The following is a 23,513-nucleotide window of genomic DNA, read 5'->3' on the forward strand; positions in this document are numbered from 1 at the left end:
GGTAATGACAGACAACACCACGGCTATGTTCTATATCAACAAATGGGGGTACACACTCCTCTCCCCTGTTCCAGGAAGCCCTCATGTTGTGTAGAGCATTCAATACACCTTCAAGCATCGTACCTCCCAGGGGTACAGAACAAGTTGGTGGACTATCTCAGCAAGTTGTTCCAGGGCCACGAGTGGTCCCTTAACGCCTGGATGTCGAAAACTCCATCTTCCATCAGTGGGGCTTTCCCCAGATAGACTTGTTCACCACGTGGCGCAACAGGAAGTGTTAGCAGTTTTGCTCCTTCCTGAGTTACAGTCCGTGTTCCATCACAAATGCACTCCTCCTCCTATGGAGAGACAATCTCCTTTACTCGTTCCCACCCATTCCGCTTGTTCACAAGGTACTCAAGATATGGAGGGAACAAGCTTCGATGATGTTGATAGTTCCAGCCTGGCCCCACCAGTACTGGTACACATCACCAGTCCATGGAAGCCCCAGTCACCTTGCTGCTCTTCCTGGACCTGTTGACCCAGGGTCACAGTCATCTCCAGCAGCCCTCGAGTCACTACACCTCACGGCATGGAAGCTCCCCGGCTGAATCCAGTGGTGGTTTCCTGTTCGGACTCGGTCAGACAAGTCCTCCTTGGCAGTCGAAAGCCCTCCACCAGGGTTACCTAGCTAGCCAAGTGGAAGAGATTCTCAATCTGGTGACGCAACACGGTTTATCACCCCTCTCACTTCTTTACCATGTATTTTGGACTAGCTTCTCCATCTTAAGCAGCAGGGGCTGCCCATGTCGTCAATAAGGGTTCACTTGCTCGCTATCTCTGCCTTCCATCCAGGTACTGAGAACCGGTTGGTCTTTGCCAACCCTATGGTTAGCAGTTTCCTCAAGAGTCTCGACAGGCTATACCCACATGTCCAACAGTCAGTCCCAGTCTGGGACCTCAATCTGGTCCTTTCCAGATTGACGAGGCCGCCCTTTGAACCACTCGCGACATGCTCCCTGTGCTCGCTCGCTCTCTCGTACAAGGTGGCGTTTCTGCTGGCGATAACCTCAGCCAGGAGGGTGTCTGAGCTCAAGGCCCTAATATCAGAGCCTTCCTACACAGTATTCTAAAAGGACAAGGTTCAACTCAGAACACATCCAGCTTTCCTCCTGAAGGTGGTTTCCCAATTCCACATCAACCAGGAATGGTTTTCCTCCCAGTGTTCTATCCTAAACCACTTTTAATCGACAGGGAGCAGAGGCTGCACTCATTGGATGTTTTCAGAGCACTAGCCTTCTACATCAAGAGAATGAAGCCATTATGGAAGTCTATTAAACTCTTTGTAGCTGTGGCAGACAGCATGAAAGGTGTCCCAGTCTCCTCCCAACGAATTTCGTCATAGCTCACGTCCTGCATCCAGGAGTGCTACAGCTTGGCAGGGGTGCCTGCTCCTCTGTTCATGGCGCACTCCACCATGGCGCAGGTTTCCTCGGCAGCATGCTTGGCACGGTTCCCACCCAGGAGATATGCAGAGTGGTGCCGTGGCCCTTCATACACAGAGGTCACTGCACATTATGCGATCACCCGGCAGGCCAGAGATAATGCTGCCTTTGGTAGAGCAGTACTCCAATCAGTAGTCAACTCCAACCCCACCTCCAGAACTTTAGGCGTGGGAGTCACCTAATTGGAATGGACATGAACAAGTACTTGCAGAAAAACCGGTTACTCACCTTCTTGCAACTGTGTCCATTTCAATACCCACCCTCCCACTCCTCTGTCGGAGTAGTCAACAGGAAGGAACTGAGGGGGCATCGGGTTGGCAGGGCTCTAGATTAAGCGTCATGAAGGGGGCGCCCGAGCCGACGCAATGGATGCTGCTATGGGAAAAAATTTCTTGTTGCTGCGCACACGCTCCTAATTGGAATGGACATTAATACCACATCTCAAAGAACAACAGTTATGAGAAGGTGAGTAACCGTTTTTTCTGTTGATAAACTTGTTTTACTTTTACAAAACCATTTCACTGCTGTATATTGAACTACAGGGTAAAATCCTGAGTAAACTACCAGGCTGGTTTGCATTCTGTCTCTTTTGAGGCAGCAAACTTGATGACTTTTGTGAGGATCCAGTGGGAGGGACTGGAGACTACAAGGGGGATGGGAAGGGCTGTTGGTATCACCCTGCAAGAAGTAACCAAGCTGGTGAAGTCCAGGTGATGCCATTGTGCTGTGAACATGCTGCTGGTTTCCGGGCTCTGAGCCAAACTGCACTCCACAGAAGCACCTGGGGTTACACAACAGGCATTGGCAGAATCCTTTATTGGTCTGGGTGAACCCCAAATTGTTATGGCATTTCTCTTTTACAGAGGTTAGAGTCTGACCAATGGGTGCTTAGCACAGTAAAGGAGGGGTTACCTCACCTGGTTCATTTCTTCAGTGACTTATGTGACAGTACATTTAAGCCACAGGAAGTGCATTTGATTTGTAGTTAAGAACATGCACTGCCAATACACAGTGCTCCCCATCGGTCTGTCCTCAGCACTGAGGGTGTTCACCAAGCTTATGACAGTAGGAACAGCCCATATGCATCATTTTGGAGTGCACATATTTTCCTGCCTGGATGATTGATTAGCACAAGGAATGTCAAACGGAAATGTACAAAACAGCATCCTTATCAGAGATCTTTTCTCTTCTGGGGCTAAAGTTGAATGTAGAGAAACTGACATTACTTTTATAGGAGCAGAACTGGACTGTGCCCACGAAGGCTTTCTTTCCAATGGACAGGTTTCAGTCTTCCTGTGTGAAAACACCAAATCTGACCCATGGACAGCAGTGCATTTTTGCCTTCAGCTTTTGGGGCATATGGCCTCGGGTGTCTACATGTTCAGCATGCCAGACTTCACCTCAGATGTCTGCAGGCCTGGCTTCACTCAGTATACCATCCAAGCACATGCTCTCTGGACATGCTGATTTGCTCACTTGCACTGGTGCTTGAGGATCTGAATTGGTGGATAGATCCCTGGAACATCTGCAAAGGGCTCTTACCACCAGTGCTAACAATGACTCTTGTAACAGATGCATCCATCATGAGCTAAGCTTCCCATCTGTGGCAACTTTTTAGGCTCATGGACTATGGACATCACAAGAGTCTTCCCTCCATAAAAATGTATTGGAGCTTTGAACCATTCATTGCGCCTGTGAAATTTCATTACCACTGTCAGGAATCAGGTGATTCAAGTTCTTACCGACAACACACTGCTGTGTTTTATCTGAACAAGCAGGGAGGTGCAAGATCCACAAGTGGATCACTTCATGGCAAAAATGAGTTGAACTTTTGCATAAAAGAACAACATATCACTAAAGGAATTTCAGCTCCCAGGAGTGATAAACAGTATAGCACAATTCCTCAGCAGACACTTTGTAGACCATGATGAGTGGTCGGTAAAGGAGGAGATTCTGCAAGAGATTTTCTATCCATGAGGGTACCTGGTTGTAGCGTCTTTTGCAACCATCCTGAACAATAAATGCCCAAAGTTCTTCTTCAGGGCAGGTCACAGCCCTGACTCCATGATAGATGCTTACTACTTCCCTGGTTGAGTAGTCTGCTGCATTCCCTCTAGTTCTGTTACTTCTGAGGATAATCAGGAGGCTAAGAAGAGATGAGGCAATGTTAATCCTCGTAGCTTCTGCCTGGCCAAAACAGTACTGGTACGTGGACCTACGTCAACTCTCAATTTAATCAGCTATAGCTCTACCTTTGGTTGAGGATCTCTTGTCTCAGAGCCAGAGCTAGTCACTGCACTCCAGTTTACAATTTCTTCACCACCTCATGGCTTGGATGATCTCTGATTGAGCAATGTGGGGGAAAAAAGTCTGCCTTCAAGATTTCTGGGCCATTTTGATTAAGAGCAGAAAGGTCTCCACCTGAGTTACTTGTGTAGCAAAATGGGTAGTACTTTAATTTATTTTTAAAAGTAGTCCTTTGCAAAGCTCTAAACGTTGGTGTGATTTGTGTAAATATATCACGTTATAAATAATGAAGATTTTAGAATTTTGAAAACCTAATATAATTTGGACTAATATGGATTAGTCATAACAAACTATTAGGTGTGAGTCATAATATATATACTGAATAGGCTATGTGTATTATGCACGCAAATGGCTCAACAGATTTTTATCAGACTTTCCAAACAAAAGATATTCTGAGCTGTGAGAACAAACTAGAGAAATCAGTCTAAAACCTCTGGAGAAATTAAATTACTGAAAATGGTGGTTAAGAATGAATGTGCTATCCCAGCCATAAACGCAGCATAGCATCATGCGGTGCAAACAAAAGATTATGTTATGATGTGAAGTATCATAAAGTTAACCTTGCCATCAGTTCTATATGTCATTTTGAATGATGACAGAGCCGGAAATAATTATTTTGCAGAACTTTCCAAACAAGCAGCAGGAAAACTTTGAACACCCCATACTAACATTTACTAAACTTTGGAAAGCTGAGTCTCTCCAAGAAAATGAAACTTACTGCATCTCCCCCTTCACTCCTGCCACATGGCATTAAACCAAAATGATCAGTCACTCAAACCTAAGCTGCTTTGTGTTGACTTAGCCGTGGAAGTGTCTTCATTTAAATATGGCTCCCACTAATGTAAGTACCTATCTACGCTGATTTAATAACACCACATCCCTGAGCGGTGGAGAGTCATAGTTGATGTAATTAGGTTTACGCAGTGTCAGTGTAGACATTGTTTTGCTTAAGTCAACTGTTACTGGCCTTCAGGAGCTGTCCCACAATGCCCCACACTGACAATACAATCAATACAAGTGCTCCTGGTGAAGACCCATGCTGCTGACACAAGGAGTCAAGTGTGCATACACACGTTTGATTTTATAACTGGTAGCTGTATGCTGATGAAAGTTAGATCAACATAATTTTGTAGGGTAAACATGGCCTAAGAGAAGATTATCTAGATCCTCTTAGTATTCTGCTTTCTTCCATGCTTTGAGCAGTGAATGAGTTAACAATAGTGACCTTTACAGTACTATCATTGACATTTGAGTTAGAAGCTATGGAAATGAATGGAGCAGTTGACACTTCAGAGCTATTGTTTGAGCGCTTTGTAGACTGAGACAGGCATCAATGACACTTGGGTCATGTTTTCATGGTTTTCTTTGCAACCATAACAACTAGAGACTGACTTATTTGTGAAACGAAAGCTGAGGCTCCAGAGAACAACTGAGAGGCCTGTATGCAGTCCCCTTCTTCACCCCATTCCCAGGGGTGCTGCTGCAGGGTGGTACAGTGCATGCTTCACAAAACATTGCCCTACATAAATACTGTTTTTTATTTCTAATTTCTTTTCATTTTGAGGTGTATTACTGTCCAAAGCTCATTGATGGAGCCTACAGATTCACATAAATACAGTTTCAAACTACGTAATTTAAAAGCATACACCAGGATTTGTGAAGCATAGAGATGTAGCGTAGCATGTGGTAGACAAATAAACATTCAGCAATATTAATCTTTTAGGACTAAGAGTGAAAACATTTTTCCAGAAAACATGTGTTCAAAGTTTTTTTTAATTGTCTTCCTAATCAAACAAGATTCAAAAACTAACGTACATACAAACAAGTGAAAAAAAGCAGTTTGCTTTACATTAAAGTTATCAATTCCGGGTCTTAGTAACAGCAGCAGCGTGGAAAACTTCAGTAGCTCAGCAGTGCTTGAAAGATGCTTAGGTGAATCCTGAGATTCCTTCTCTGAGGCTGCTGTGTAGAGCCAATGGCTGCCCTCCCATGCTCCCTGGTTGGGGGCCGAAACCATGCTGAATTCCAGAGTCTGGCTGCCATATATGGCAAGCTTGTGAGTTGTTTGTGAAATGGTAGCTCCCTGCTCTCTTAGTGGGCATTGGGATTTGCAATTTCTGGCTGAGTGACAGCTAAGAAAATTGAAAAGCTTGTATAGCCCAAGATAGTTCCCAGCTTAACACAGCCAAAATGAAGCTGTCAGCCAGACAAGATGACAGGGATGCTTTTTTAGCCTGATGATCCTTTCTCCTGAGCATCCAAAACACAGGGAGATTTCACCTTTGAACCACTTCTCTGCACTCTTCCCTGGTTGTTGTTGTTGCATGAGAGTTACTGCAGTCCTCAGAGATCCCAGAGCAAAGGGGGGAAATGGTTAGGATCTGCATTAGGTTGCTGGAGTTCAATGCTGCTTGAGTTGTCTGTCCTCCTCTCCCATCACATACAGGATTCTTCATCTCCAGGATTGGGAGGACTGGTCAGCAGCCAGTTTACCCAGTGTGGCAAATTGATACAGACACATGCTATCTACAAACTCCATTCTGTTCTGTGAACTTCATTTTGATTGTAACCTATACTATATCTTCACTTCTGCAGTGTAGCCTTCAGCCTGGGCTGGGACAGCTGGGAGGTGTTAGAAGAAATCCCTTCACCTCACAGAGGGGCTAGCAATGGGAAAGCCAGCAAGAGTCTTCAACCTTGATAGTCTTTCATTCAAATGAGTCCACCCTAGTACGTTAGGCTTGCTGGAATCCAGAAGAATTCGTTTTCTCACTTTGGAACCCAAGGTTGAACTGGCAGGTTTTGAAGTTGCCTGGGAGGTCACCTGACAAAAGGGGCCAGAACTTCAAGGGCCAGATCTTCTTGAGTCTATGGCTGTCGTGAGCGATCTGTTGAACAGGAAGAGAAGAGAAGACTGAGTAGACTGAGTGGGATGGATTTGTAACTTTTGTGCTTTGTCTAATAAGTAAACTCTGGTTTAGAAGTTTCTTTGCAAAGTCTGTGTATTCCATTTGGTTTAGCTGTCACAAAGTCTACAATGAGTTAAACTGTAAATAGGAGTGCCCATGCAGTGGAGCTCTGATAGGGCATGGTTAAACTACTGGGGAGTCTTTGGAGGGGCAGCACTGTCTTGGGGCATGATCATGTGGACTGTGGAGTACCACATCCCAAGAATCTGGACACTGGGAGCGTGCATGAGAGGCTGGACTAAGGCAGTGTGTAGATCAGGGGTGGGCAAACTTTTTGGCCTGAGGGCCGCATTGGGTTTCCAAAATTGTATGGAGGGCCAGTTAGCGGAGGCTGTGCCTCCCCAAACAGCCAGGCGTGGCCCAGCCCCTATCTGACCCCTCCTGCTTCTCGCTCCCTGATGGGGGGGGCCCCCCCCCCCGGGACTCCTGCCCCATCCAACCCTTCCTGTCCCCTGACAGCCCCTGGAACCTCTGCCCCTGACTGCCCCCCCGCCACCTCATCCAACCCCTCCTCTCATTCCTGACTGCTTCCCCCCACCCCCAGGACCCCTTCTCCCTGACCGCCCCCGGGACCCTTGCTCCTGACTGTCCCCCGCTGCCCCATCCAACCCCTCCTCTCATTCCTGACTGCCTCCCCCCGGGACCTCTGCCGCCATTCAACCCCCCCCCCCCCCCCCCGTTCCCTGCTCTCTGACCGCCCCAACCCCTATCCACACCACCACCCTGAACTCCCCTGCCCTCTAGCCAACCCCCCTTACTGCACTGCCTGCAGCACCGGTGGCTGATGGTGCTACAGCCGCGTTGCCCAGAGCGCTAGGCAGGCAGCTGCGCTACCCGGCTGGAGTCAGCCACGCTACCGCGCAGCACAGAGCACCGGGTCAGGCCCAGGCTCTGCAGCTGCACTGCCCGGCAAGAGCTCGCAGCCACACCACCCAGAGCATTGTGCCGGCGGCGCATTGAGCTGAGGCTGCAGGGGAGGGGGCTAGCGTCGGGGAGGCTGGGCAGGAGGGTCCCGCGGGCCATAGTTTGCCCACCTCTGGTGTAGATGCTAAGACTCAGTAGGATTAAAAGCACATGAAATCCAAAGCTTGAATCCAATACAGAAGCCTGGTATCTGATCACAAGGGGCAACTGAATCATGGTTATAATACCTATTCATAGGAATCTATTGTGCCTCTCTTACCTGGACTGGAATTTGACCCAGAAAAAGAGGATAAATGTAAATGTGTGCATAATTTTACCATATTAAGCAATTTTAATACTTGCCTCTGGCTCACTGTTTCTGGGAAAAATATATTTATCTTTCATATATATGAAGTTGGCTAATATTTATTTGTTTTTCTTGCAGCCCAGCTAGAGATAAACTTTAAGGAAATGGAAAATCATCTGTTGCATCTTGAAGACCTGTGTGGGCAGTGTGAGTTGGAAAGGTACAAACATATGCAGGCACTACAGCTGGAAAACTACAAGAAAACAAAAAGGTAACTAAACTACAAATGCTATGAATAGTAACAAAAATAACTATCAAGCCATTAGTTTATAAACCTTTAATTCTCAATGTAAAATGATCTTGGTGCTTTTCCTTATCTTAGAATGTGGTCCGTTTTGTTGTCAAATAATTTGTAAATGTCAGGGTTATCTATGGCAGTTGACATATGATCTACAATAGGGTCATTTAACATTTGTTTTGCTGGTAGTGAAGTATGCAGAGTATGCATTTGGAAAAACATCAGTGTATAATTAGTGTTCAGATGTGGGTAAAATGATTCCTCTGAATTTCAGTTGTTGCTTGCCACAAGCAATAGGAATAAAGGCACTAAGAAAACATTCAATTAACTGTCATTTTAAAAAAAGTTCTTGTTTATCCCATACCTGTATTTTTCATGCTTTCAAATCTACAAAGTAGAAACTTTTTTTCTCTAATCCATCTTCCACCTCTGCCTCTAATAAATGCTCTCCCCAAATTGGCCTTTGCTGCCACTACTGCTCACTTGTCACTGTTTTACATTGACTGTCCTCTAGAGTGTTCCACTTGTAGCAATAAGTAGGAGTGTGCAGAGTCTTAAAAAAACAAACAAACAAAAAAAAGACACTAGAAATGGACGAATCACTTTCTGGGTCTTTGTGTTTTTTGTCAAGAGTGTCTAAAAAGTCTTCTAGTTAAATATGAATAAAGCCACAGGTAAGCACCGCCCCAGTCCCCAGCACTGAGCCCTCCTTGCCCCCCCCCCCCAAACTCTTACTGCTTCGAGACGGGGGGCCTGAAACTGCCCCAGCAGCAGAAGATGACTGGCGCAGGGGCTGTCCGAGCTGCTCATGCGGCTCCCGGGCCAGCCGCATGGGTCACTGCAGAAGTCATGGAATCCGTGTTTGCAGGATTGAAGCCTAAATAAAAAAAAAAAATCAGGGTGGGAGAAAAGAAGCTTCATTATTTCCATTAAATAGATGGGGAACTGAGTCACAAATTGGTTAAGTGACTTGTCCAAGGTCACACAGGAAATCTGTGGTAGAGTCGGGAACTGAGCCCAGATCTTCTGATTCCCAGACCAGTGCCTTAAGAACAAGAGCATCATTTTTCTAGGGCTGTCAGATGATTAAAAAAATTAATGACAATCACGAGATGAAAAAAATAGTCGTGATTAATTGCAATTTTAAATGCACTGTTAATAATGAATACCATTGATTTAAATAGCTTTGGATGTTTTCTACATTTTAAAATATACTGATTTCAGTTACAACACAATACAAAGTGTACAGTGCTCTTTATATTTTTTACAAATATTTTCACTGTAAAAAAGATAATGTATTTCATTTCACCTCATACAATTACTGTAGTGAAAGTGCAACTTACAAATGTAGAATTTTTTTTACATAACTGCACTCAAGAACAAAATAATGTAAAACTTTGACCACCATTCCAGAGGCCATGGTTCCATGCTGATGAGGGTTTTGCTCAATAACGACCCACAGCAGTGCACAAGTGATGCATGTTCATTTTCATCATTTGAGTCAGAAGCCACCAACAGACAGTTGATTTTCTTTTTTGGTGGTTCGGGTTCTGTACTTTCCACATCGGAGTGTTGCTCTTATAAGACTTATGAGAGAGCATGTTCCACAGCTCATCCATCTCCGATTTTGGAAGGCACTTCAGATTCTTAAATCTTGGGTTGAGTTCTGTAGCCATCTCTTCTTTGCGGTTTTTCATATCTGTAGTGGAAGTGTTCTTAAATTGAACAACATGTGCTGGTTCGTCATCCAAGACTGCCATAACATTAAATATATGGCAGAATGTGGGTAAAACCATGGAGCAGGAGACATACAATTCTCCCCCAAGGAGTTGAGTCACAAATTTAGTTAATGCGTGGTTTTTTTAAACAAGTGTCATCAGCTTGGAAGCGTGTCCTCTGGAATGGTGGTCGAAGTGTGAAGAGGCATATGAATGTTCAGCGTATCTGGCACATAAATACCTTGCAACCTCAGCTACAACAGTGTCCTACAAATGCCTATTCTCACTTTCAGGTGACATTATAAATAAGAAGCGGGCAGCATTATCTCCCATAAATGTAAACAAACTTGTTTTCTCCTAGCGATTGGTAAACAAGAAGTAGGAGTGAGTGGACTTGTAGGCTCTCAAATTTCTCATTGTTTTGTTTTCGAGAAATGTAGAAAACTTTCAAAAATATTTATAGTTTTAAATTGGTATTCTGTTATTAAACCGTGCGATTAAATTATGACAATTTTTTTAAATCTAGTTAAGTTGTGTTGCGTTAATTGCTTGAGTTAACTGCGATTAATTGACAACCCTGTATTTTCTCTGTTGGGACAATATTACCCAATAGGGGACTCAGTTTTTTTTATCACCACCCTGCTTGGCGCAAGTATAGTGCTGAACAGTGGCAGTCTACCAATTCCCAGATACTAGTTAATTTGCCACACAACTATTTAAAATCTTGTATGAAAAGAAGTAGATTATTGAATCCAGTTAAATGTATTAATCCTTCTGAAGCATTCTGAGAGGATTTTATTCAGTATATGTGTTGAGGCATGCAGGTATTTTTTCAAAGAAATCTCTTTGGAAGTAATTTATTTTCCAAGGCGTCAAAATATCTATTAAGTTTGCTAAACAGCTGTCAGTTAGTTCTATAAATAGCTTAACTTGCTTGGCATACTAATACTAAATTGATTGATGTTAGTTATTTGGTCAGGTGTAGCCAAAACAACAACAAAATATCATAGATTATACCTGATGAATGATGTAGGCCATTTTTAAATGATTAGTTGCCTTATGCATAGTGTAGTGTTTTGGAAGATCCCACTGTGTTTTAAAATTTAGAATGGAAAGAAATAATGCTTTAGGTCAACATTAAACCATTAAAATTCATTTCACAGTAATTATGGGAGAACTGTCTCTCGGAAATAGACCTCTTAATCTAGTCCATGTCAGATGACTTATGTTTTGCCATTGTGTGTTGAGAATGTCATGGAGGTCTCTGGAAGTCACGGATTTTGTGATTTAAATGTAGCCTTAATTATAATGCATTTCAGAGCCTGATTAGTTTATCAGAGCATTGCTCTCTGAAGTTTTGATTCTAAATTGTAACTGTTTTGTCTGTTTAGGCCCTGATCCTCCAGTTGATTCCATGTGGGCACAGGAATATACCCGCATGCAATAAGCTGTAGGTTCAAGACCTAAGAAAGGACAGGAACTGTCTGTGTTTGTACAGCCCTTTGTACAATTGGACCCTGGTGCAAAACGAATAATAATGCAATAAAACAACCAGAAATAGCCATATCGAAAAACCTAAAAGATTTGGTCACTAATGTAATCAGTAGGTAAATTTCAGATGACAAGGCAGTAGCAGTGTCAGGAATAAGAAAGCTTCAAAGGTTTTGCTCACATGAATCTTGTACTGATGGTTCCAGATATTGGTAGTCTAACAACCACACACTTAATTGATTTGCACATTTCTATTAAAAAAATTTTTTTTGAATAGTTCACTAACTTTTTTCCAAAATTAGGCAGGGCTAATATAACACATACAATTAAATATCGTGTCACAGCTGCTAGGCTGAGTGACCGAACAACAACAATATTTGGAGTACAGTCTCTAAATTTCCTGCAGTTGGGAACATGTGTGCATGTTGTGCTGTTCCTTCTGGTTTCAAACATATTAATTGCATGGGGTTTGAAATTGACAAGACTGTTGCTCTTGAAGGTCTTTGAAAAACAAGTAGGCTTCTTGTTCTCTAATGTCAATACATGCTTTAAGAACAGAGCCAACAGAAAGATGAAGGAAGGAAGCTATTCTTGATTAGAATAAATCTAAAATTCTGGGTTTATTATTGGTAGGGTAATCTTTTTTAGGAGCTAAGCGTTTAACATTACTGCAATCCTTGGCGGGACTATTTTTGTCTGGGGACATTTTAAAGAGACAGATCCGTTTAACTAAGGGGTAAATTATTTTTAAACATAATAGACTCAAAGTGAAATTTGTTTTCAAGATAATTTGTAATTCTCTCACAGGCTTCTTGTTTCTGATGTACTTAAAGAATTTCTTGTTTGTTTTTTACTTTGGCTATTTGTCCATCAGTTTCCCTCCTCCACTTCTTAATAGCCACCTTATATTTTGTGCTGTAGATTATACTTTTTTGGCTTCTGTGAGGGTTTATGCCCCTCCTTACAGGGCAGCACGGCCTAGTGGCCAAAGTCTGTATAAGCGCCCCTAGTTGCAGGGCAGCGTGGCCTAGTGGCTAAAGTCCATATAAGCACCCCTGGTTGCAGGGCTGTAGGACCTTACTACTGGCTCAGCGAGGGGGTCCTACTGAAACACGCTGAGGCTTACCGGGGTCGAGGTACCAGTCCGTCACCTCCCCTGGGCCGTTCCCTACCGGCTGGGGAGTTGGGGTCTCCCACGGATCTCAGGGTCCTCCGTGAGTCTCCGGATCCGTCGCCTCCTCCGGTTCCTCCCGCAGTAGGGGTTCATGCTGGCCGATAAAAGCCTCTGTTCCTGACAGCTCCCAGAGTGTCGGCTGGTCCTCTGCAGGAGCTTCCCAGTTAGGTCCTTCCCCTGCGGCCGCCAGCCCTGACTGAGCTGAGTTCCCTCCTTTTATACTCAGTGAGCATCTGGAGCATGCCCAGTATGAACAGGACGGGACTTCCTCTGTCAGAGCTATTGGTCTGACGTCGCTGGGGCCAGTGCGGGGCGGAGCTGCCCCGTCACAGCTTCATTAGGGTTGGCTTTTAATTTTCTGAAGAATCTCTTTTGGCTTGAATAAGTTTTTTTACCTTTTTATTTAAACTTTCTGTTTTTTCTCATTTTCCTGCTTTATTCTTTGTTTTATGGCTAGGCATATCTTCTGTAACCATAATATACTTAATAGCCACTGTGCAGAGTCTGGCTTTTAGTTTGCTCACTCATGAGCTTTGTTACTTTTATTAGGCTTAGTTGTTTCTCTAATCTCTCTCAATATGGTGTACACATTATCCTTTTTCTGATCAGAAGTCTGTTAGTATAGCGTTACCATTATAACTGATATATAAAAACTCTAGCTGTGAAGCCGTTCAAGTTGCTACACACATTCCATACCTGATATAAACCCACAAAAGTAAGGAGATGAAAAGTTAAATCATCTCATCCTCCATGGTACATGGTAGTTGTGGTAAAGGAAAATGTAACTCTGTCCCCCCCTCAATCTGCCCTTCTCCACATATCCCTTTACTGAAGTATTTTGTGTTTGGAGTGAGTAGTTTGGTAAAGACGGGGGGATGTGATGGAAGGCTGTTATAACCTTAACTCTAACACTTAGATGTTTTGTGCTATGTGTGCATGGTGGTTACGGTAATGGCAAGTTCTTCTTCAAGTGATTGTCCATATCTTACGGTGGGTGTGTGCCTCATGCACCCAAATTCTGAGTCTTTTGGCCAGCAGTGTCTTTTGGGACTCTGTGTACATCCCGAGTATTCTTGTGCACCAAACTGAGGGCACAAAAGGGTGAAGAAGGCCCTCCAACCTCTGTTTCCCTCATCCCCTTCTGTCTTCAAGACACAGTGGCTTGCTGTCAATGAACTGCTGGCATTTTTTTCTCAACTTGCAAATAGAGCAGTTGCCTGTTGTCATTTTGATAGTTTTTATTAGAATTATGTTTTATTATTTTCACCTTGTGATTGTGCTAAACCCATTAATGATGGATATTTAAAATTCTTATTTTGCCTGGGGGAATCGTACATTCCTGGGAAATGTGCTATTTATAAGTCTTTCACTCCCAGGACTGCAAAGATAGAAAAACTCCGTGGCAAACCCAGTGAGGCCTGCTTCAGGCTCTATGGCATATGACAATCCTGCTGCTCCACCTGCCCAGCCTCCCGTCCCAGCCACCACTACATGTCCTCAGACATGATTCCCCTACTTCAGACTCTAGTAGGTCAGTCAAAAAGCTGTTGACAAGGAAGGCACAGGGATTAGATGGTTCTAGAGCAAGGGTTCTCAAACTGGGGGTCGTGACCCCTCGGGGTTGCGAGCTGTCAGCCTCCACTCAGAGGCTTGCTGTGTGAAAGGGGTCACCACTACAAAAGTTTGAGAACCACTGTTCTAGAGGTGGATCCCTGGATTAAGGTGTCCTCAAAAACAAAAGTGTCTTCCCTGCACCATTCTGCCTTTCAGACTTTGGGGTCCTGGGTTGTGACTTCTGAAGCTCAATCCCTTCACAGTACTGAGTCCTTGGCACCAAAACAAAATGCTGAGAAATCTTCAAGTGCAGTATCTTTGTCTTCCCACTTCGCTATGTTGGTACTACCTCTGTTGAAAACCACTGCCTCCACCACCGGCCAAATCAGCACTGTTAGCAGAGGATTCATCCAGCTGGTGAGTCCTCTATAGTAGTGATGTTCGCGGCACTGACAGATCTGTGTCTTGCAGGAAACAGCATTGCTATTGTTCACAATATGTGGTGTCTCTTATGGCACCAGAACACTCTCACTGCAGTACCAAGAATCTCCACAGCTCTACAATCCATCCCTATTTCTACTTCCTCACCAGTGAAGTTGGAGTGCTCCTTCTCTGTCCTCTTCCAGCAGCATTGAATGATAGTGAGAAGGGGACGCTCCCACCAGGGCTGGCCTTACCATGAGGCGAACTGAGGTGGCCGCCTCAGGTGCCAGACTGGGGGGGGGGGCACCACTAGGACCCAGATTGTAGAAAATTGTGTCTGCTGCTGGTGCATATGTATTCTCTCTGCTCTAGATGCACAGAGATGGTGGAGTGCTGTGCTGGAGGAAGGAGGGCCCAAGAGACATAACAGGCAGGTAGGAGAAAAGGTGAGAGGGAATAACAGAAAGCAGCAGGAGCTGCAGGGAGAGAGAGGAGGAGGAGCCTCTTATGTACCTCTCTAGCACCCCCAGGAGCCTGGATTGATTAACACCAGCTTCTCAGGGAGCTTCCTGTTTCCTGCTGCTTCCCTGAACCCACTTGAGGAGAACAGGCAGTCAACTGAAATAGTAGGAGCCGGTTAGGCCCTTAAAACGCTGATATCTTCCCGCGCTCAGGCCCTGCTACCAGCCTACTTATTTGTCCCCTTCAATTGAGTGTTGAGAGCCACTATAGCTGGCACAGAACAGCAGTCATGAGTGAAAGAAGAAAACGCCCCTCTGGGGCAGCATTCAGAAAAAGAAAGAAAGCAAATGAAGCTTTTCTATCTAAGCAGGAAGGAGCTCTCCTGAGATACAGACACAAATGTTCACAGTGAGCCTTCTGGCCCCAGTGAGGATGAGAGTGGTGAGGAGTTGCCTGATCTTCCAGTTAGTCAGAGTGCAGGTGACCTGACAGCTACTGCACATCCATATCTCCATCTGAAATGGATGTAACCATGCACATTCCTGAAGAAAAGTGTAGATCAGAGAAGAGTGTGGTGGAGGCACAAGAAACAGCTGCTGCTGAGTTTAGTTCCTTAAGTCTAAATGATCCAGGACTATGGACCCACTTGAGCAGTAGCCTGAGGGACTTCCTTGTATTGCATGGGTGGCGGGGTGCAGTCAGGGGCAGGGGTTCCGGGGGTGGGACAGTGAGAAGGTGGGGTTGCATAGAGGGCGGGGGAGTTCGTGGTGGTGGTTAGGGGGCGGGGTTGTGGATATGGGTCAGGGCGATCAGAGGGCAGGGAACGGGTGGGGGGGGGTTGAATGGGCGCAGGGGTTCCAATGGGCAATCAGGGAGGGGGGGGTTGGATGAGGCGGTGGGGAGGGGGCAGTCGGGTGGGGGTTCTGGGGTGGCCAGGGGACAGGGAGTAGGGGTGTGTGGATGGACAGGAGTCCCAGTGTGGAGGGCCGTCAGGGGGTGAGAAGTGGGGGGGTGGAATAAGGGGTAGGGGCCAGGCCATGCCTGGCTGTTTGGGGAGGCACAGCCTCCCCTAACCAGCCTCTGTACAATTTCCAAAACCCGATGCGGCCTTCAGGCCAAAAAGTTTGCCCGCCCCTGGTCTTACCAGTCAGATGAGGGATTTCAAAACGTTCTGAAGAGTGCACAGAAGTTGACAGAGGAACTTCACACTGAAGCTATTTTTCCCACCCATTCAAGAATACAAGAGTCACCGAAAAAGACATTTGATTACGAGGCACGGGATAATCCCATAAGAGACCCCAAACAACAATTCAAAGTTGAATTCTTTAACCAGGTGCTAGATTGTTTCAGCAGGATCAACTCCAAAGGCTGTTCCAGAATATATGTGCACAAATAAGATGACCACCCTCTTTCCAAATGCTTTTGTTGCTCTGCGCATACTTCTAACACTTCCTGTAACAGTTGCCAGTGGAGAACGCAGCTTCTCCAAGCTGAAGTTAATAAAAACACATCTACGCTCGACAATGACTCAGGAGAGGCTGGTTGATCTTGCAACCATCTCCTGTCTTAGATAGTGGATCTAGAGACTGGTCTCTCAACAGATGTGGTGTTCACTGAGCTGGGCACAGACCTTGGTTCCTGTCCATGGCCATCAGGCACTTACCCTCAATACCTGTGTGGCCTTATTGGGGGCCATCGACCTCTCATGGAAGGGAGGATTACCTGGACAGACCTCTGCCTTCTAGAGCTTTTTGATCTATAGCTCAATGTGACAGTCTATACCTCTCTGTTCACCCCTTTTACAAGACCATATTAAATTTTGTACAAAGGATACTGTGATTTGCTGATCATTATTGTCCTGGTTAAATGTGTGGCAACATTGTATGTAAAGATATAAGATTCCATTGTATAATATTACAAGAACATATTCCAACATGCTCTGGAGGGCAGTCACAAACAAGTTCCACAGAGACAAAAGCTAGTCAATGCCTCAGCCAGGTGTCAACAAGTTCAAATGGACCAACACCTGAGTAAGTGGCTGTTGTGGGCAAAAAAAGCTACATTTTGACAAAAGAAACTTAAGGTTCCTGGCCCCACAGACTTTCTGAACATCATCTGGAGTTGATTCTTGTGCTAGAGAAAGGGCTATAAGAGGAGAGGACAGATGCCCCAGATAATCTCTGCCTTGCTCTCTACCCATGGCATTATCAATACCTGAAGAAGAAAGGAAGCAGTGTTGTGTGGGGGAGATAGATTCTGACTCAGAGGTTCAGCTAGCAAGACTGCTTGAAAATGTGGTGAGAGACCTTTGCTTTGTATTGACTTGATTTGTTAAATTAGGTGTTAGTTGCATTTTACCTTTTATTTCTTTGTAATCAATTCTGAATTATATGCCTCATTACTTGTAGTCAATTAAAATCTTTCTGTAGTTACTAAATTTGTTGTGGTGTTTTATCTAACCTTGTGTGTTTGGGGAAACAAGATAAGATTTGTGCATATCATTTTCTGTTAATAAATGATGGATTTTATATGAGTTTGTATTGTCCAGGAGGGCAGTACAAGGCGCACATTTCCGGAGGAAAGTCTGGGAGTTTGTTGGTGTAGCCCTGTAATGTAATTTGTGAGTGGCTGGCTATAGCACGCATACAGTATAGCTGGGAGTGACTTATATGCCGAAGGCTGTGCGCGAGCAGACCAGGAATGGTGGTTTTCACAGAGAAGCAGGGTAGAAGGCACCCCGGGTTGGAGAATTGAGGAGACACAGCTGTCCAGTTTGTACCCTGAGTAATGTCACACTCAGTCACCCAGGCTGCTTCTGAGCAACAGCCAGTTTAGATTTCCTTCCAACCTGAGGATTTACCAGGGATATCCTATCTCATTCAGTTCATGTATTGGGTTCCGCTGTCCTAGTCATCCCCTGTGGTCCCTCCCAGTACATTTCAGATTGATGACTTTGATCTGCACCCAGACTTTTTCATCCTGTAGAGGATGAAAGGCAAACCCAGCTCACCTCGTACACTGTTGAGATGGATATCTAACTGTGTGAGAACCTGCTTTGAGTTGGCTAAGGTGAATCCGCTGACTTCTCTGAGCTCACTCCACCAGAGCTCAGGCAGCCTCAGCAGCATTGTTGAAAAACATTTGTTATGTAAAGCAGTCAAGTGGGGTTCTAGCTATCCACACATTTGCAAAGCATTGTGCTATCATTGAAGCCTCCAGATCAGATGCTTATTTAGGAAGGCTGTTCTGCAGTCTCTGTTTTCTTGAGTTTCCACCTCCATTAGAATGGTCCATTGCTTGGGAGTCACTCAAAGGAGAAAGGGAAGTTACTTACCTGTTTAAAAAACAACAAGGAGTCTGGTGGGAAGTGAGGTTTTTACCCACGAAAGCTTATGCCCAAATAAATCTTAGTCTTTAAGGTGCCACCAGACTCCTTGTTGTTTTTGTAGATACGGACTAACACGGCCACCCCCTGATACTTACCTGTTTAGTAACTGGAGTTCTTTCAGATGTTTTCTATATGCAGATTTCATGACTCACACTCCACCCCTTCTACTTAAAAGTTCTTTACCACGCAGGATTCTTCAGTGGGGAAGAAACTTAGTGGCAGGTGGCCCAATCTACCCTTTTATGTGTTTGGTGCAGGACACAAGGACACTCAGGATGCATGTGTACGAAGTGGCTTGCCCCACTGCACACAGGGTTTCCTAGTCGTTTTTTTTTTGTTTTTTTATTTTTTTTTTTGGAATGTCCAAATTAAAAGAATTAACAAATGAGGGAAATGAAAGATTTCTACACACACAGACTTACTTTTCCTTCTCCCTGCCACAGGCAGTAAGAGATAACTGAGGGAGAGTTGTGGCCACTCCACCCTTTATATGCTCACGTGGAAACACAAGGATGCATGTGGTGCATTTGTGGCCCTGACAGATACTGCTATTCAAAATAGCCTGATCTCTCACGCATGAGATGCGTGCATATCTATGAGGGACACATACTTGAAGAACATCAAGTTCTATAGTACAGTGCCAGTAGGCACAACTGACATTTCACTATTTTGTTTTCAGGGAAAGAGTAGGTAGCAATTAAAGAGTAATAAAAAGATAGAGAGAAATTGCATGAGTCACATATGAATGGTAAGAATGAAGTGTGTGTGTGTGTGTGTGTGTACTATGTAACTACACCTCTACCCTGATATAACGCAGTCCTCAGGAGCCAAAAATTCTTACCGCATTATAGGTGAAACCGCGTTATATCGAACTTGCTTTGATCTGCCGGAGTGAGCAGCCCCGCCCCCCCGGATCGCTGCTGTACCATGTTATATTGGGGTAGAGGTGTAGTAAGTGGGAACCAATGAACAAATGCTCCTGTGACAAGTAAAAAGTCACAGTGCAGCAGTTCAATATATTGCCATTAAGTTGAAAGCTAAGCTGAAGTGTGTTTACAAACAAGTATATATAAAATATTGTTTGCAACTTGAAATTCATAACATACAATGTGTGTTTACACAAGTTATAGATTGCTTCTCTGCAATTTTATTTTTAAAAATATTTTCCATCACTTGCTTGTCACAATCCTAGATAAACTCCAGAAGATTCTGCATCTTCCCTGCTGTGGCAGGAAAACTTAACAGCTTATGTGGTTCAGGGAGCTGCATTCCCTGAGTCAGGTCCTAGTGATACCAATTGCAACAGAGAGGGCACCATCTCAGATGTTGTCAGATATAAAGCCTTTCAGATCACTAAATTATGTTTTTATGAAGAATATTTGACAGCAAGAAGAACATAGTGGGCTCTTTTTTTTTTTCTTCAGGGGCTCTAATTTTCTTTTTAGCTCAAATGTCACTTTGAAGTGCTTACATGAATAAGAGAGATGGAATGGGCTGAAGTAATTAAAACAGCTCTCCAAAGTAAACTTTACATATAATCAAGATGTATGTAGCAGAAAAGGATTCATGTTAATCTATTCTCCCAGGGGTGCAGAATAGTTCTGTTTTGATTCTTCAAAATCAAATGTAAAGCTTTTTGTCTAGTGAAGTAGAAGATAGGAGATTAATGATTCTTCAAGGGAGGAGACATTTTTGATGGCTGTATTCAAAACGTATCTATAAAAATAATTCCAAAGTCCCTATACCAGTATTTTCAGCAGCTTGCCACATCAGTTAATTAAGGAGCAATTTTTGTTTTTCTACACACAAAGATGGCAAAGATCAACTGGTATTCAATCTATTAAATGAAAACTGCTGCTATTATAATACTGCCCTCAACTTAGCAATTTAAAGAAAATGATAGAAGCATTTTGCCCTCCATGTATTCCTATAGATTTAAACTACATGTTGCAGCTGCAGGAGAGGGAGGAATTAAAATAAGAACTAAAAGAAACCATATTGATATGAGTACAAGATGGTCAGTTGAACATGGAAGTTTACTTAAGAATGGTTACAAATACAGATACAGGGAAAAAAAGTATTTCTACTCAATTCTGTTGCTTCTGGATCTGGGAAAAAAAACCCTGCAGAATGCTGTGATCCACATTGCAAATGTCATTCAAGACACAGAGAAAATTATGGAGACTGCATCAAAGTGACAGAAAAATTGTGGAAGTAAAATCATTGAAAGCAGGAGAGATTAATTCAGAATTTTGTCCATTTTTAAGAGATCCGCATTTCTGTCCAGCTCACTCAACATGAGTAGTATTTCAGAACATTCAAATTTGTTTGGTTGAAATTTCATAATAGCATAGTTCCTAACAGGGCCGGCTCCAGCATTTCTGCCACCCCAAGTGGGGGGGGGGAAAAAAGGCAGCGGTGGCAATGGGGATGGGGGGGGGGAAGCCGCAATCGGCGGCGGCAGTTCAGCGGCAGGTCCCTCGCTCCTAGAGGGAGTGAGGGACCTGCCGCCCCCGAATTGCCGCAGGTTCCGCCCCTCTCCCTTGGCCGCCCCAAGCACCTGCTTGTTGAGCTGGTGCCTGGAGCCGGCCCTGGTTCCTAAGAAAGCGAACAGATTAATGATATGTTTACCAAAAGCAAATAGAAAAGAGTGGTAGGTCTAGCAAGTTAGTAGACTGGGGACTCCATTGATAATCTGTTTTACTTACAAAACTGCAAGCTTTTCATTTTGAACAATATATGTGTACTTTTGAAGCAATAAATATGAGTATAAAGTGAATCACATCCTCATAAAACTTACTGGGATTTTTCCACAATATTTTTCTAGTGTTTGGGGTGAGGGGGAGGAAACGCTCTGGAAAAGTAAGTGGATTTTTTCAGTTTGGAGAAGTCAGTTTTGACTTATGAACTAAAAATAAACCCAGAGGTTCTCCAAAGTTTTCCATAACTTTCTAATGTTTCTGCCATCTTTGTGATGTTGGTCAGAATATCAGATTGTGTTTCTGCAATCTGTTTTAATATTATTTTAATATTATTCCCTGATGCCTGATGTATCCCATTAAAAATGTCAACTGTTCTCTTGCCTGATGTACATAAGGAGCTAGTCTATACAGAAAATCTTTGAAAATTTAGCTCAAGAATATCAGTTTGATAGGCCCTACCAATACAGTCTTGCTTCCTAGCAATGTAGTTCCTGAATAATAAAATTTATGCTTGCTTGCAATGCTTTAATCCTAGAAAGTGCTGCAGCTACATACCATTTCACACTGAGCTCTTACGTCAAATGTAAGAAAGTGATTATTTTTATTACTTTTGGAATCTGAGTTAAAAGCTACTGCATAACTTTTAAAAGGATATTTGAGTTTCATTGCCAAAAAATTACACATCTCAAATATAGTATTTTAAGTGTGCGTTTAGCCTATGAACATTTTATACATATTTTAAGTTTAAAAAAACATGAAGCCTACTAAGCGCTTATCAGAAGTAATGCTACATTTTAGTCACGGGTATTTTTAGTAAAAGTCATGGACCGGTCTTGGGCAGTAAACAAAATTTCACGGCCTGGGACATGTCCATGACTTGTACTATAGACCTCTGAGTAAATCTTGGGGGGGTGGGAGGGGAAGAGGGGTGGCATGCTGCCTGGGACCACTACTGCTGCAGTGTGTGTGTGTCGCAGGGCTGGCAGGCTCCCTGGAAGCGGTGACATGTCCCTTGGCTCCTAGGCGGAGGTGCAGCCAGGGGGCTTCGCATTCTGCCTCTGCCCTGAGCGCCAGCTCTGCAGTTCCCATTTGCTGGGAACCACGGCCAATGGGAGCTGTGGGGGTAGCGCCTGCTGGCAGAGACAGCGCGCAGAACTACCTGGACACATCTCCACCTAGAAGCCGAGGGACATGTTGCTGCTTTTGGGGAAACCCTGAGGTAAGCGCCACCCGAGCAGTCACCCCCTCCTGCACCCCAAGCTCCTGCCCCAGTCCCGAACCCTCTCCCACACCCAAACACCACCTGCTGCTGCTGCTGGGGGTGGGGTGGTGGCCCAAGACTACCCTAGCAGCGGCCAGTGCGGCTGGCCTAGGGGCTACCCGAGCTGCGTAGTCGGCCCCCGGGCCAGCCACACTAGCTGCTGCGGAGATCCCGGAAACTCACAGAATCCGTGACCTCTGTGACAGACTCTTAACCTTAATCAGGGGTATGTCAAGCTTACACTACTGCCACCTTCCAGGTTTCCCTAGATAGGCAAGATGAGCTGTACTTCAGGAATCCATCCAAGGGGAAAGAGACCTTGCGATTAAAGAAAACCTCTAGCTCTCAATGTTTGGCATCTTGGAGATAGGTATTTGAGTTTAATTAATTATAGTGAGGGGTGAATAAAGAATCAAGTGCGCTTTTCTGCATCCTGTGATGGATATAATAGCAGTTATAGATGAACTAGAGTTGAAATTGAGATCACAACTGTAAATTCTGGAAAAGTGTCAAACTATAGAGTTAAATAAGAATAAATACATGGCTAAGGCCCTACTTGAATTGCAGGATGATTGTCAAATAATTGCGGCCGAGTTGCAGACAAGAGGTGGAAAATTGCGGAAAAGTAATAATGGACCTCTTTTAATGGCGGTATTTGTTTTTAAGAAAAATTTGCTGGAACAATATAACACTCAAGTATTATGTTATGCCTGCTAATACTTTTTGATAACTAGACATTTTGCTGCAACTGTATTAGTCATTAATGCACGAGGCTGACAGCAGGAGCAGGAGCTGCAGCTGCTATCAGCTCGGATAAAAGGGGTTCTACTGTACTAGTGGGGGGAAAACGTGTCTTGCAAACCTCAAAATGTATGCAAAATTATGGACTGTGCAAAGGAAGCGAATCAAAATTGTGGTGGAAGCCTAATGTTGCGGGATCCACTATTTCTGCGGTATCGCAAATTAAGTAGGGCCTTATACATGGCCCATTATTTAAAAAAATAAAAAAATAAATAAAATCTACAAGTGTCTTGACAGAAGCTTGAAAAGCTTAAACAGCAAAAATAGGTGA

General features: G+C 44.1%; 1 protein-coding gene across 5 annotated transcripts in view; it reads left to right on the forward strand.

Annotated features, from left to right (window-relative positions):
- Positions 1-23,513, forward strand: part of DTNBP1 (dystrobrevin binding protein 1) — a 162,885-nt gene that overhangs the window by 39,627 nt on the left and 99,745 nt on the right. For all 5 annotated transcript variants that reach the window (XM_065585075.1, XM_065585073.1, XM_065585074.1 and 2 more), the window contains one exon: positions 8,109-8,241. In XM_065585075.1, coding sequence (XP_065441147.1) covers positions 8,109-8,241 — 133 coding nt within the window. The remainder of the gene's footprint in view (positions 1-8,108; positions 8,242-23,513) is intronic.

The sequence above is a fragment of the Chrysemys picta genome, chromosome 2 (assembly GCF_011386835.1).
Source record: "Chrysemys picta bellii isolate R12L10 chromosome 2, ASM1138683v2, whole genome shotgun sequence".
NCBI lineage: Eukaryota > Metazoa > Chordata > Testudines > Emydidae > Chrysemys > Chrysemys picta.